Source organism: Scyliorhinus torazame, chromosome 2 (genome assembly GCF_047496885.1).
Source record: "Scyliorhinus torazame isolate Kashiwa2021f chromosome 2, sScyTor2.1, whole genome shotgun sequence".
Classification (NCBI taxonomy): domain Eukaryota; kingdom Metazoa; phylum Chordata; class Chondrichthyes; order Carcharhiniformes; family Scyliorhinidae; genus Scyliorhinus; species Scyliorhinus torazame.
Genome location: NC_092708.1, coordinates 70,047,559 through 70,061,805, shown reverse-complemented (window position 1 = coordinate 70,061,805; position 14,247 = coordinate 70,047,559). Strand labels below are relative to the sequence as shown.

Genomic DNA, 14,247 nt, shown 5'->3' with positions numbered 1-14,247 from the left:
GCAGTGCTCCGAAAGCTAGTGGTTTGAAACAAACCTGTTGGACTTTAACCTGGTGTTGCAAGACTACTTAAATAATGGAACCACATTAGTTGTTCTCCAGTCCTCTGGCACCACTCCCATAGTCAGACTTGTCCACTTTTAAGCCTTCCAACACCTCAAATACCTTGTCATCCCCTGTGACAATTTGCTCAAGAACCTCAGTCTCTCTGCCTGAGTTCCATATCTACCTCATTCTCATGGGTGAAGACAAATGTGAAATATTCATTCAACACCCTACTGTCCCCTAGCTCAGTGTTTTTCAAACATTTTTTCCAGGGACCCATTTTTACCAACCAGCCGACCTTCACGACCCACGCCGGCCGACCTTCACGACCCACGCTGGCCGACCTTCGCGACCAACACCAGCCGACTTTGCGACCCACCATCTTCTCTTACCTTATTTTTTGCTGACAAAAATGGAGGAAATGGTTTTGGGTCCCTTTGGCCCCAATGGTCCCTTCGTCCCTTTGGTTCCTTTGGCCCCCCGAACTTGAAAAAAAAAACGGCTGCGACCATATAAAATAAAATGCGATCATATAAAAAACAATGATTGGGCACGCATGCGCAGTGCAGCCAAATTTTTAAAATCTGTTCCTGGCTATTTTGAAGGCCGCTCGCAGCCGGCTTTATTAAAAGCCGGCTGCTGCGGCTGTTGCGTGCAGACTTGCGCGATCGGGAGCGCCGCGACAGACGGCTCCGCGACCCTCCCGACACCTGCGCGCGACCAATCCGCGGGTCGCGTCCCTGAGTTTGACAATGCCTACTCTAGCTCCACCCACACATGTCCCGAATGGGCCCTACTCTTTCTCTTCCTCTTATCCTCTTCCCATTGGTATACTTCTAGAATATCTCAGGATTTTCCCTACTTTTACCATCCAGAGTTTTCTACTCCCCTCTTTACTTTCCTAATTGCTTTCTTAAGCTCCATCCTGCACTTCCTGTACTTGACTAATTCCTCCGTTGATTTGCTTCGCTTGTAATTGCGAAAAGCCTCTTTTTCCTTCTCATCGTATTCTGAATATCTCTGGTCCATCATGGTTCTCTGGGCTTGTTACACCGTCCTATTACACTAGAGGGTAGCTAAAACTGGAAACGTACTCACCATAGCAATTCGCAATCTCCTAAAATGAATGGACCTGTTAACGTTTCCTGGGCTGTGGTGCTTTCACCACCACTTTTCTGGGTGAGGTTGTGAGGTCAGTTTCATTGATTACTGAGTTCTTCAGGAACGAGCATTTGGGTTTTTTTTACAGAGGATGCTGTATTTTTCCAGTCCAGGCAGGATCCTGCTGGAATCTTTAAATGTGTTGAGAGGTTTTTCTAACTGATGAGCATGTCATCTTGGAAGCAGTTTACACCAGAGAGGCACTGCAGTATTTTGTCAAGGCTGGTGATGCTGCAATTCCGCATGGTAGTTGTTTGTATTGATACAGACCTCTGTGTGCATTGGTCGTTGTATTCTTCCCAGGACCTTCACTCAGCTGCATTTGCAAAGATGCCTGTGAAAGGTCAGGCTTTGTGAATAATTCACCTCTATTGTTGAAGGTGTTGTTTGAAGAACCTTGGAGAAGCTTTCACCTTCACAGCAAATCTGGCTTCAATGTCTTTAATCATTCATAAGACCTTCCTTTAAGACACCAGCATGCTTATCTAACAAGGACTGCAACATGGGGTTCCCATCTAGCCAATATTTCTTTCAGACAGTTATGATGGGTGATCCCCTTTCACAATGATAAATGATAACTTTGATAGATCTCCATACTTCATCTTGAACTGACATTTTCAAAGGCTCGCCAGTGTAGGTGCTGAGCTGGAGGGAGGGTTCCTCCAATGAGCATTTCTTGAAAATGTTCTCCCATGTCTTCTTTGGAGCAATAAAAACAAATGCCCGAGTGCTAACCTCCATTTCAACCATCTTACCACGCAAGGCAATGTCATCCCTTGATGTCAGACCTTCATCAAGTTTCGGATCAACTTGAATGCAATACCATTGCTCTTCTGCATTGTCGTTGTTAGTTTCACTTTCCGTGATGTCTGGTCTTGCATTGCTTTGGTAGCTGTTTCTAAGTAATGCGTCTGTTTCAACTGCCTATTTATTTTCAACTGTGACCTGATTATGTGCTCGTTGTGATGCCATTTCCCTGATGGTTGTGGTGAGCCTCAGATCTGAATGCACACTGTGTGTTAGATATAGCACTTAGGACGAAGGGAATCAAAAGATATGGGGGGAAAGCGAGATTAGGCTATTGAGTTGGATGATCAGTCATGATCATCATGAATGGCAGAGCAGGCTCGAAGGGCCGAATGGCCCCCTCCTGCTGCTATTTCCCTTTTCCCCCACAGTGACAACAATCAGCAGGCTTCTGCATTTTTTTTCCTTTACCATTACAGCGGCACCATGTTTGGAAGCGAGTATTCCCTGACTTTACCATATTAATGGCAGCATTATTAGAATGCGCCTTCAAATCTCCAGTTTGTTTCTCTGCCATTTCTTTGCTTTGCGCAATACAGAACTCTTTTTTCAGTGCTAGCTCTTGCTCTGCCACCAAAAATCAAGCAAGCATGCAAAGCTTCTTCCAGGTAATGTTTAAAGTCACAATGTTCCGTTAATTTTCTCAACTCAGCCAGGAACTGGGAAACTGACACACCCTCATGCTGTTCCTTATAGTGAAACTTTTAAATGGCTGGTCTGGGATCGAGGTGCTTTTTTCAAAATGCCCACAAACGCTTTAAAGCTTTTATCTGCTGGATTGTCAGGGGCAATGAAATTTCTCAGGAAAGTGAAGATTTTAATTCCAAGGCAGTAAGAAATCCAAGGTCTGATTTTCCTCCTCAATCTTACTCGCAACAAAAAATCATTTCCGTTTGCTCAACATAAACTACATTGTCCACAATAGCTTGCTCAAAAGTCTCTACAGCTCCTAATAATCCCATCCTCATTGTCATTTGAAATGTATTGTCACTTCTAAACAAATAAGAATACAAGCACAAAAACACACACCTCTGCTTCTGAGCTGAACTACCCGCCAAAACATGGAGGTCCCTCTTATTCTTTTCTACACAAAAGAGAAATACATCAGGAACTCCACCTATAACACGCCCTACTAGCAGGTTTTTTACATAGCACATCCTTTAACTAAAATGTCCTAAATATGAACTTAAAAGACCCAAGAACATTATTCAAAGCAGAGCAAAGCAATTCTTCCGTTGTCCAGGTGAACGTCTATTCCATGACCATCTCTTAAAACTAATTTATCTAGTTATTCATCTCCTTGCAATTTGAGGGGTATTGCTGTATGCATATTGGCAATCAGATTGCAACTATGGCTACATTACAAAAGCGCTTAAATGACTGTGAAATGCTTTGAGGTATTTTGTGGCCGTGAAAGACATTTTCTTCAATACAAGATTCTGTTGAAAATAAGGTTCTGCATATTCAGATTATCTGCGTTAATTATAAGCTTTGTTTATATCACCTTATCACTGATAATGTGATATCACAAACTCTGAAAACCAACACCCTTATTCACCAATAAAATTATCTTAGTTCTTGCCAACTTTCAGACCTTTGCTTCTGTCCATCAAAAGAACATACTGCTTAATTGTGTGCTTTCATTGGCAATGAAATTATACTATGTGAAAATGAGCACTTTTGGATTAATCCTTACACAGTGTAATTTCAAGCCACTGCTACTCATTAGGAATAGGAAGACATCGACACATGGATGGTAATGCAGATAGTTCTTGGAAGGCGCAGCTTGTAAGAGATTCAAGTTTGACCATTCACCTCATTGATAACTTGCTGAAATGGCTGGAACATAACATCTGTGGCAATCACGTCATCAATGCTCCAAACAATAGACAATCTTCCTCCTGTAAAGAAAAGATAACAACAATGAACCCGGATTGAATTTCGCTCAGGGTACACTTGTTTGCACTTTCATCGTTCAGAAATCTCTACAGGATTTCCTAGCATTTACCTACATCAAGGACTCTGAAATTGGAGTTGCACCTTTAATCATGAGCTGGCAACATTAGGAGGAATCATGGCATGGAGTTCATGCCATCCGCTTTCTAAATACCTGTTCATGTTTTGGCCGTGTATAATTGAGATCACAAACAGATCAAAGGCCCAGCCATTTCCCCAGTGCCCTGGCAGCAGCTGGAAATGTGTTAGCAACATGCACAGCTGGCTGGCAGGCCTCCCCCACTTTGATTTTACAGGCAAGGAGTTGTTGCGCTCCCCCCTCCTCTCTCTCTCTCTCTCTCTCTCTCTCACCCCCCCCCCCCCCCCCCCCCCCCTCCCTCCACCCGCCCTGAACTACAGGCCCAAACAGATCCCGGCAATTTACAAAGCATCAGGAGCAGTGGCCACTACTGAGGGAGGCAAAGCTCCTGCAGCCTCCACCAGAAGAAATACAAATGATACTGATAAGAGGGGAAATCACTCATCCCTACGGCCTCAGGGACTGCCTCCCCTCCCCGCAGCACCCTCTTTTTATCAAGTTCCTCCTGGGCCATTGCCATCGGTAAGATTCCCTGGCGCAGCCCTCCCCCTCCAATGATCCCACCTCATGCAGGCTGGCAAGATCCTTCTTATTGTGTCCTGACTAATTTGCCTGCTCCCATTATTAACTTGTTTCTCGGTCTTCAAGTTGAGAATGGTGAAGGGGAGAAAACTTTACAGCTGTTTCAAATCTATATGTCTTTCATAATAATAATAATCTTGATTGTCACATTACATTAACACTGCAATGAAGTTACTGTGAAAATCCCCTGGTTGCCACATTCCAGCACCTGTTAAGGTACACAGAGGGAGAATTCAGAATGTCCAATTCACCGAATGTCTCCTGGACTTGTGGGAGGAAACTGGAGCACCCGGAGGAAACCCACCCAGACCCAGGGAGAACATGTGGACTCTGCACAGACAGTGACCCAAGCGGGGGATCGAACCTGGGACCCTGGAGCTGTGAAGCCATAGTGCTAACCACTATGCTACCATGCTACTTTGTTAAGAATAAAAAAATGTTGAATCACTCTCAAGATTCATTTGATCTGTTTATTAGATTGTGTACTTTTAATCATTGTGAACCAGGGTGAAGGGATTGTAACCAAATATGATCGTGCTCACACTGGAAATGTGTTTGTCAAAATGTGTTCAAAGTATGTTTACTATTATTACCATTTCATGGAGTCTTCTTAGGAACTAGGGGACTGCCGGGAGGGGGGACCGTGCCGGGGAGGGGGATGGGGGGGAGTCCGTGCCGGGGAGGGGGATGGGGGGGGAGTCCGTGCCGGGGAGGAGGATGGGTGGGGGGGGGGTCCGTGCTGGGGAGGAGGTTGGGGTCCGTGCCGGGGAGGAGGATGGAGGGAGGGGGGTCCGTGCCGGGGAGGGGGATGGGGGGGTCCATGCCGGGGAGGAGGTTGGGGTCCGTGCCGGGGAGGGGGATGGGGGGGTCCGTGCCGGAGAGGAGGATGTGGGGGGGGGGGGGCCCGTGCCGGGGAGGAGGTTGGGGTCCGTGCCGGGGAGGAGGATTGGGCGGGGGATCCGTGCCGGGGAGGAGGTTGGGGTCCGTGCCGGGGAGGGGGATGGGGGGGGTCCGTGCCGGGGAGGAGGATGGGGGGGGTGTCCGTGCCGGGGAGGAGGTTGGGGTCCGTGCCGGGGAGGAGGACGGGGGGGGGGGCAGGGTCCGTGCCGGGGAGGAGGTTGGGGTCCGTGCCGGGGAGGAGGTTGGGGTCCGTGCCGGGGAGGGGGATGGGGGGGGTCCGTGCCGGGGAGGGGGAGTGCGAGGGCAAGTGTGTTGGTCCACCTGGCCAGCTGCCAGCCTCCAACAGTTGGACCCATGCGGTCCATGCCACCTGGCTGGGGGGAAGGAGGGGATATGGGCAATGATGACATGTCGTCGTCCCCCCCCCCCAACCAGGCCGTCATGTTTTCCGATCATCCAGCGATGTTGGCCGCCGTGGCGGCAGCCGCTAATGTCCATGTTGCCCTGGATGAGGAGGAGCGTGCCAGAGAGGCGGCGCAGGCTGCCGCAGAGGGGCAGGCGGCAGCCGCCCAGGCTGGAGGGACACCTGACCGACAGGATGAGGAGGGGGAGGGGAGGAGGACGTCGCGGCCCCACGGCAACGGAGGCACCCGAGGGCGCCCCGTGTGTACCGGCCCCGGCAGTCATACCAGGACCTCACGGACCGGGAATGCAGGAGGAGACTCCGGATGAGGCGGGAAACCGTGGCACACATCTGCCACCTGCTGGCACACCTGTCACCGCGTGGCACTGGCGGGGGACACCCTCTCCCCGTGTCCGTCAAGGTTACGGTGGCCGTGAACTTTTATGCAACGGGGTCATTCCAGGCACCGAGTGGGGACCTGTCCGGCATATCGCAGACATCGGTGCATCGGTGCATCCGGGCAGTGACAGATGCCCTATATGCCATGGCGCACCGCTACATCCGCTTCCCTGTGGACCGGGCCAGCCAAGATGCCTGGGCCGTGGGCCTCTCTGCCGTGGCCGGGTTCCCCATGGTCCAGGGCGTGATCGATGGGATGCACGTCGCCGTGCGGCCACCTGCAGATAACAGGGCCGTGTTCACCAATAGGAAGGGGACCTATTCGATGAACGTACAGGTGGTCTGCGACCACCGCACGATGATCCTGCAAGTCTGCGCCCGTTACCCAGGCAGTGTACACGACTCATACGTGTTGTTGCGGTCATCCATCCCCCAGCATGTACGAGGGACGCCATCCCCGGCTGAGGGGCTGGTTGCTGGGCGACAGGGGCTACCCATTGCGATCGTGGCTGATGACGCCTATACGGAGGCCACGCAATGAGGCGGAGAACCGCTACAATGATGCCCATGTAGCGACAAGGGGAGTGATAGAGAGGTGCTTTGGCGTGCTGAAGATGCGTTTCAGGTGCCTGGACATCTCTGGGGGCGCCCTCCAGTATCGGTCAGATAGGGTCGGCCGCATCATTGTGGTGTGCTGCGTCCTGCACAATCTAGCCCAGCAGAGGGGCGATGTGCCGCAGGCAGAGGAGGGCGGAGTGGAGGAGCAGCAGGAAGAGGCGCAGTCCTCCCCAGATGAGGGGGGTTGGGGCAATGGTCAGGGCAGACGGGATAGACACAGGCGGGTGGCTGTCCACCGTTACCGGCTGGCCCAGCGGGCACAGGACAGACTGATAGCCGCCCGCTTCACTGACTAGATGGGCGTGGGAATTGGGTAGTATGGCCACAGACCGCACACCATGGCAACAGCCGACCACCCACACCCCCCACCCATCCACCCACCCAGCACCCTCACCCCCCTCCCCAACCCCACCCACCCCACCCGCATGCACACCACCACCCCCCATTGCCGATCCACCTGCGGCACAACGGCCGGGCTCACACAGTTGCGGGTGGACGCGTGTCTATTGCAGGCCATGGAGGATGATGACAACCCGCCCTGCGGTGAGCTCCTGACTCCACATCGTTGGACTATGTCTGACCCATGGCCACAGTACCACCATCCACCCGGACCATCCCTGCATGCGGCTGTGACACTGCAGCGCACGGTCCCGTCCTCTGCCCGGGGGGATGTTGATGGCGGCCCAGGGGGAAGGGGGCAGACTCACCTGGGGCTGAGGTAAGACCACCCCTCACACACCACACTTGCGCTCAACGTACATGACACCCCCGCACGCTTTGGACAGAGCACAAAGGCAGCTTCTGTAGGTGTAACATTGACTTTAATAACCAAAGGAGTTCATGCACGTGCCCTAGCCCTAAAACTCATCTGTGCCCTGCACCCGTGCCAACTTACTCAGTGTCTAATTGTTTGGCCTTACGGGCCCTTTGACTACGTCTACATGGTTCCCCAGACGGTACAGCAGAACTGGAGATGGACTCCTGTGATTCCTGCCCTCTGACACGGGATCCCTTTGGCGGCCGTTTCCTGGGGCATCCTGGCCTTGATGGGCCAGGCTGCGGCCCGGGCGACCGGGATGGCGAGCTGCCTGCCTGTCCTGCCCGTTGCCCACCCGATGCACCGGGACGGAAGGGGGGGGGAGTCCGAGGTGTCGCAGTGTTCCGGGACCTCCCCTACAGGGGAGCTGGGACGGACCACACCACCTCCTCCTCCCACGGGGTGCCTGATGGCCCCCAGGCCTCTACATGGGTGGGGGATGCGAACGGACTGGCCATCCGACGCCCCCCCGACATCTGGCGCTGCCAGTCCTGGAGGCCCGTGCTGGTATCGACAGGGATCTGCAGGTTTGCAGCCATGGAGCCCAGGGGGTTGGCAGACCCTGTCTGTGACAGTGCGACGCCGGCTCGCACATGGCCACTGGCACCGATGCCCTCAGCGATGGCCTGCTGAGACTGGGCCATGGCCTGCAGAGACTGGGCCATGGCCTGCAGAGACTGGGCTATGGCCTGCTGAGACTGGGCTATGGTGTTGAGCGCCTCTGCCATCTGGCGCTGGCACTGGCTCATGGCATCCTGTGAGAGGGCAGCCGTGTCCTGGGCCACAGGCGCCGCCTGCACGGAAAGCCCCAGGCCTCGCAAACCGTTCCCCATGTCTGACACCGTCGCACCCATTGCCTCCACCGCGGACGCCACCCGTGCGGTGTCGGCCTGGGTGGCACGCATGACCGGCACCACTTCTAGCTCCTGGACGCGGGTGGACTCCTCCACCTGCGACTGCAGCCGCCGCAAGCCGGCCGCCACCCTCTTCGCTCGTCTCCGGGTCGGTGGTTGCATCGGATCTATGTGTGGGTGTGGAAACTCCAGGAACCCGGGATCCACCTGGGCTTGGGCTGGGCTGCCCTCCGACCGCCCGGCCCCTCTGCTGCTCCTACCTCCACCTGCTGTATCGGGACGGCTGTGTTGTGCGCACCAGTGAGTGTACCAGACGCCTCATCACTAAAGTGCCCAACCGAGGTGAGTGTTTCTGCGATGGTGGAGGGTGTTGGTGACAGCAGTGGCGTTGTGTCATGCTCTTCGTCCCACTCTGAGTCCATGGCACTTTGGGGTGGGGGTTCGTCTCCACCCATCCAGTCTGAGTCACTGTCCGGTATTTCGTCTTCCTGGGTAGTGCTGTCCCGGGTAGGGGTGTCCTGGGTAGTACTGTCCCGGGTAGGGGTGTCCTGGGTAGTGGTGTCCTGGGTAGTGGTGTCCTGGGCAGTGGTGACCTGGGTAGTGGTGTCCTGGGTAGTGGTGTCCCGGGTAGGGGTGTCCTGGGTAGTGGTGTCCCGGGTAGGGGTGTCCTGGATAGTGGTGTCCTGGGTAGTGGTGTCCTGGCTCGGATGTGACGGGGGCCTGTGGCTGCCCCCCTCGTCGCTGGGTGGTCGCTCCCGCACGTGACGGGGGTGTCGTCTTCCTGTTGCTCCAGGTCTCTCCGTCTCCCGTGGCCTCCGAGGGGCACCCTGCGTGCGTTGCATGCTGGAGGGTCCGGGTCTCTCCGTCTCCCGTGGCCTCCGAGGGGCATCCTGCGTGCGTCGCATGCTGGAGGGTCCGGGTCTCGCTGTCTCCCGTGGCCTCCGAGGGGCATCCTGCGGGCGGTCTGCATCTGTGGGGATGGGTGCCTGGACGTTTGGTCCTGCGATACACAATGAAGCATGCATGGCTAGACTCGCAGGCAGTGATCAGGTGATATGGGGGAGGGGGGATATGGGGGAGGAGGGATATGGGGAGGGGGGATATGGGGGAGGGGGGATATGGGGGATATGGGGGAGGGGGGATATGGGGGAAGGGGGGATATGGGGGAGGGGGGATATGGGGGAGGGGGGATATGGGGGAGGGGGGATCTGGGGGATATGGGGGAGGGGGGATATGGGTGAGGGGGGATAGGGGGGATATGGGGGATATGGGGAGGGGGATATGGGGAAGGGGGCGATTTGGGGGATATGGGGGAGGGAGGATATGGGGGAGGGGGATATGGGGAGGGGGGATATGGGGGATATGGGGGATATGGGGGAGGGGGATATGGGGGAGGGGGGATATGGGGGATATGGGGGAGGGGGGATATGGGGAGGGGGATATGGGGATATGGGGAGGGGGGATATGGGGGAGGGGGGATATGGGGATATGGGGGATATGAGGGAGGGGGGATATGGGGGAGGGGATATGGGGGATATGGGGGAGGGGGGATATGGGGAGGGGGGATATGGGGGATATGGGGGAGGGGGATATGGGGGAGGGGGGATATGGGGGATATTGGGGAGGTGGGATATGGGGGATATGGGGGAGGGGGGATATGGGGGAGGGGGATATGGGGAGGGGGATATGGGGGATATGGGGAGGGGGGATATGGGGGAGGGGGGATATGGGGGATATGGGGGAGGGGGGATATGGGGGATATGGGGAGGGGGGATATGGGGGAGGGGGGATATGGGGAGGGGGATATGGGGAGGGGGGTATTGGGGAGGGGGGATATGGGTGAGGGGGGATATGGGGGATATGGGGGAGGGGGGATATGGGGGAGGGGGGATATGGGAAGGGGTGATATGGGGGATATGGGGAGGGGGATATGGGGAGGGGGATATGGGGGATATGGGGAGGCGGGATATGGGGGAGGGGGGATATGGGGGATATGGGGGAGGGGGGATATGGGGGATATGGAGGATATGGGGAGGTGGGATATGGGGAGGGGGGATATGGGGGAGGGGGGATATGGGGGAGGGGGGATATGGGGGAGGGGGGATATGGGGAGGCTCACCCTGCCTGCTCTGACGAGGTTGTTCACCTTCTTGTGGCACTGGGTGCCTGTCCGTGGTGTCAGGGCCACAGCGGTGACGGCCTCTGCCACCTCCCTCCACAGACGCCGGCTGTGGCGTGGGGCAACTCTGCAGCCGTGCCCGGGATACAAGGCGTCCCTCCTCTGCTCCACTGCGCCCAGGAGCGCCTCCACATCCCGTGACTCGAATCTCGGGGCTGAGCGGCGGCCAGCCATCCAGTCGGGTGTTCCGGTCAGGTGGGGGGGAGCAGCGCGGCCTTATGAGCCGTCACGCCATGCGGCGCGTATGACGCTGCATGGCGTGAACCACGTGCGCAAGCGCGGATCCCGATACGTCGCTGCTAGCCATTTCGGGCCGGAGACTTTTGACCCATTTTTCCGGCGTGACGCAAGTCGGATTTGCGCCGTTTTTTGCGCCGATCGGCGGACTTTGCGCCGATAACGGAGAATTTCGTCCCTGGTTTTTGCATTCCATGTTAAACACAATACTGAAAGGACAGATTTAGACTGAATTCTGTTCAACAATGGACAGGGGAAGGCTATTGGTAATAACTACTGTTAGTAGTAAGAATAGTTTCTTAGGCTCAAACATTTAAACAATGCTATAGCAGTATCGGGCTATTTCTGAGACACTAGGAGTATGTACTTTAAAATCTTATATGTGTTACATATTCCAACTGATATCTTATGTTTCTATGGGGTATTTATTAACGGACACATTTGATTTGTTATTTTAGCTTTTACAAAGCTCGGTTCGTGGACCTGCTGTCTGTTTTTGAAGAGACTGAGTATATAGTAGGAGCCCAATGTCACTCCCAGAAAGCAGTTTACCACAGTTGGGATAAATTTTTGGTGCAGCGTGGTGACAAGTGAAAGTCACAGCCTTCAGATTTTATGGGATATGCTTTGTCAAAACGTTGAGGGTTCCAGCCCCACTCCAGGGCTGAACAAGCTCTTTGGGATGGGCTGGGAGGCACAGGGCTGAGAAAAAGGTGCGGAAACGCATCAGGAGGAGCCCAGGTCATCCTGACTCCCTCAAGCCTGTCCACCAGCTACAATCCACAAATCAGGGGCGTCATTCTCCGACCCCCCGCCGGGTCGGAGAATGGCCGTTGGCCGCCGTGAATCCCGCCCCCGCCCCCGCCGAAGTCTCCGCTCCCGGAGATTGGGCGGGGGCGGGAATCCAGCCGCGCCGGTTGGCGGGACCCCCCGCTGGATTCTCCGGCCCGGATGGGCCGAAGTCCCGACCAGGAATTGCCTGTCCCGCCGACGTAAATCAAACCTGGTATTTACCGGCGGGACCAGGCGGCGTGGGCAGGCTCCGGGGTCCTGGGGGGGGCGCGGGGCGATCTGACCCCGGGGGGTGCCCCCACGGTGGCCTGGCCCGCGATCGGGGCCCACCGATCCGCGGGCGGGCCTGTGCCGTGGGGGCACTCTTTCCCTTCCGCCTCCGCTACGGCCTCCACCATGGCGGAGGCGAAGAGACTCTCCCTACTGCGCATGCGCGGGAAACTTTCAGCGGCCGCTGACGCTCCCGCGCATGCGCGGGGAAACTGACAGCAGCCGCTGACGCTCCCGCGCATGCGCCGCATTTACGCGCCAGCTGGCGAGGCAACAAACGCCATTTCCGCCAGCTGGCGGGGCGGAAATCCCTCCGGCGTCGGCCTAGCCCCTCAATGTTGGGGCTAGGCCACCAAAGATGCGGAGACTTCCGCACCTTTGGGCCGGCGCGATGCCAGTCTGATTGGCGCCGGCTTTGGCGCCAGTCGGCGGGCATCCCGCCGTTGGGGGAGAATTTCGTCCCAGGAGTGCAATGGAATATGTCCACCTGTCTGGATGAATGCAGCTCCAACAGGGGCGGGACAGTGGCACAGTGGTTAGCATTGCAGCTCCAGGGGTGGCACGGTGGCATAGTGTTTAGCACTGCTGCCTCAGCCCCGAGGCCCAGGCTGTGTGGAGTTTGCAAGTTCTCCCCATGTCTGCGTGAATTTCCTCCGGGTGCTCTGGTGTCCTCCCCAGTCCAAAGATGCACAGGTTAAGTTACGGGCTTGCAGGGTGCTCTTTCAGAGGATCGGTGCAGACTCGATGGGCCAAGTGGCCTCCTGCTGGTTCTATGAATGCTCCAGAATCTTGGTGGCATCCAGGACAAAGTAGCCAGCTTGATTGGCACCCCATCCACCACCTTAAGCATTCTCTCCCCCTGCCAGCATACAGTGGCAGCGGTATATACCTTCTACAATATTGGACTGCAACAACTTATCAAGTCTCATTCAGCAGTACCTCCCAAACCTACAACCTCTACCACCTGGAAGGGCAAGAACAGCAGATATGTGGGGTCACCATCACCTCCGAGTTTCCCTCCAGGTCACACACCATCCTGATTGGAAGTATATTACCATTCTATCATTCATCACTGGGTGAAAATCTTGGAACCCCCCACCTAACTGCACTTGGCCAGAACTACATCATTTAGACTGCAGTGGTTCAAAGAGGCAGCTAACCACCACCTTCTCAAGCCCACATCCCATGAATATTCAAAGATGCCTTTCTTTTAATAAATATTTTATTGAAAATTTTTGGTCAACCAACACAGTACATTGTGCATCCTTTACACAATATTATAACAACACAAATAACAATGACCTATTTTATAAACAAAAAATGAATAAATAATAAATAACAAAAATGAAAACTAACCCTAATTGGCAACTGCCTTATCACAAGTAACACTCTCCAAAAATATAATTTAACAGTCCAATATATAATTATCTGTCGCAACGACCTATACATATTATACAGTATATATTAACAACCCTGAGAGTCCTTCTGGTTCCGCCCCCCCCCCCCCCCCCCCCGATCCTGGGCTGCTGCTGCTGCCTTCTTTTTTCCATTCCATCTATCTTTCTGCGAGGTATTCGACGGACGGTTGCCACCGCCTGGTGAACCCTTGAGCCGACCCCCTTAGAACGAACTTAAGCCGCTCTAGCTTTATAAACCCTGCCATGTCATTTATCCAGGTCTCCACCCCCGGGGGCTTGGCTTCTTTCCACATTAACAATATCCTGCGCCGGGCTACTAGGGGCGCAAAGGCCAAAACATCGGCCTCTCTCGCCTCCTGCACTCCCGGCTCTTGTGCAACCCCTAATATAGCCAACCCCCAGCTTGGTTCGACCCGGACCCCCACTACTTTTGAAAGCACCTTTGTCACCCCCATCCAAAACCCCTGTAGTGCCGGGCATGACCAAAACATATGGGTATGATTCGCTGGGCTTCTCGAGCACCTCGCACACTTATCCTCCACCCCAAAAAATTTACTGAGCCGTGCTCCAGTCATATGCGCGCTGTGTAATACCTTAAACTGAATCAGGCTTAGCCTGGCACACGAGGACGACGAGTTTACCCTGCTTAGGGCATCTGCCCACAGCCCCTCCTCGATCTCCTCCCCCAGCTCTTCTTCCCATTTCCCTTTTAGTTCATCTACCATAGTCTCC

The 14,247-nt window shown here is 54.9% G+C and overlaps 1 protein-coding gene across 1 annotated transcript in view; it reads right to left on the bottom strand.

The window, feature by feature from the left end:
* LOC140388312 (lactase/phlorizin hydrolase-like) overlaps positions 1-14,247 on the bottom strand; it is a 134,692-nt gene that overhangs the window by 107,519 nt on the left and 12,926 nt on the right. The window contains 1 exon segment of the mRNA XM_072472268.1: positions 3,827-3,912. Within this exon segment, the coding sequence (XP_072328369.1) occupies positions 3,827-3,912 (86 nt within the window).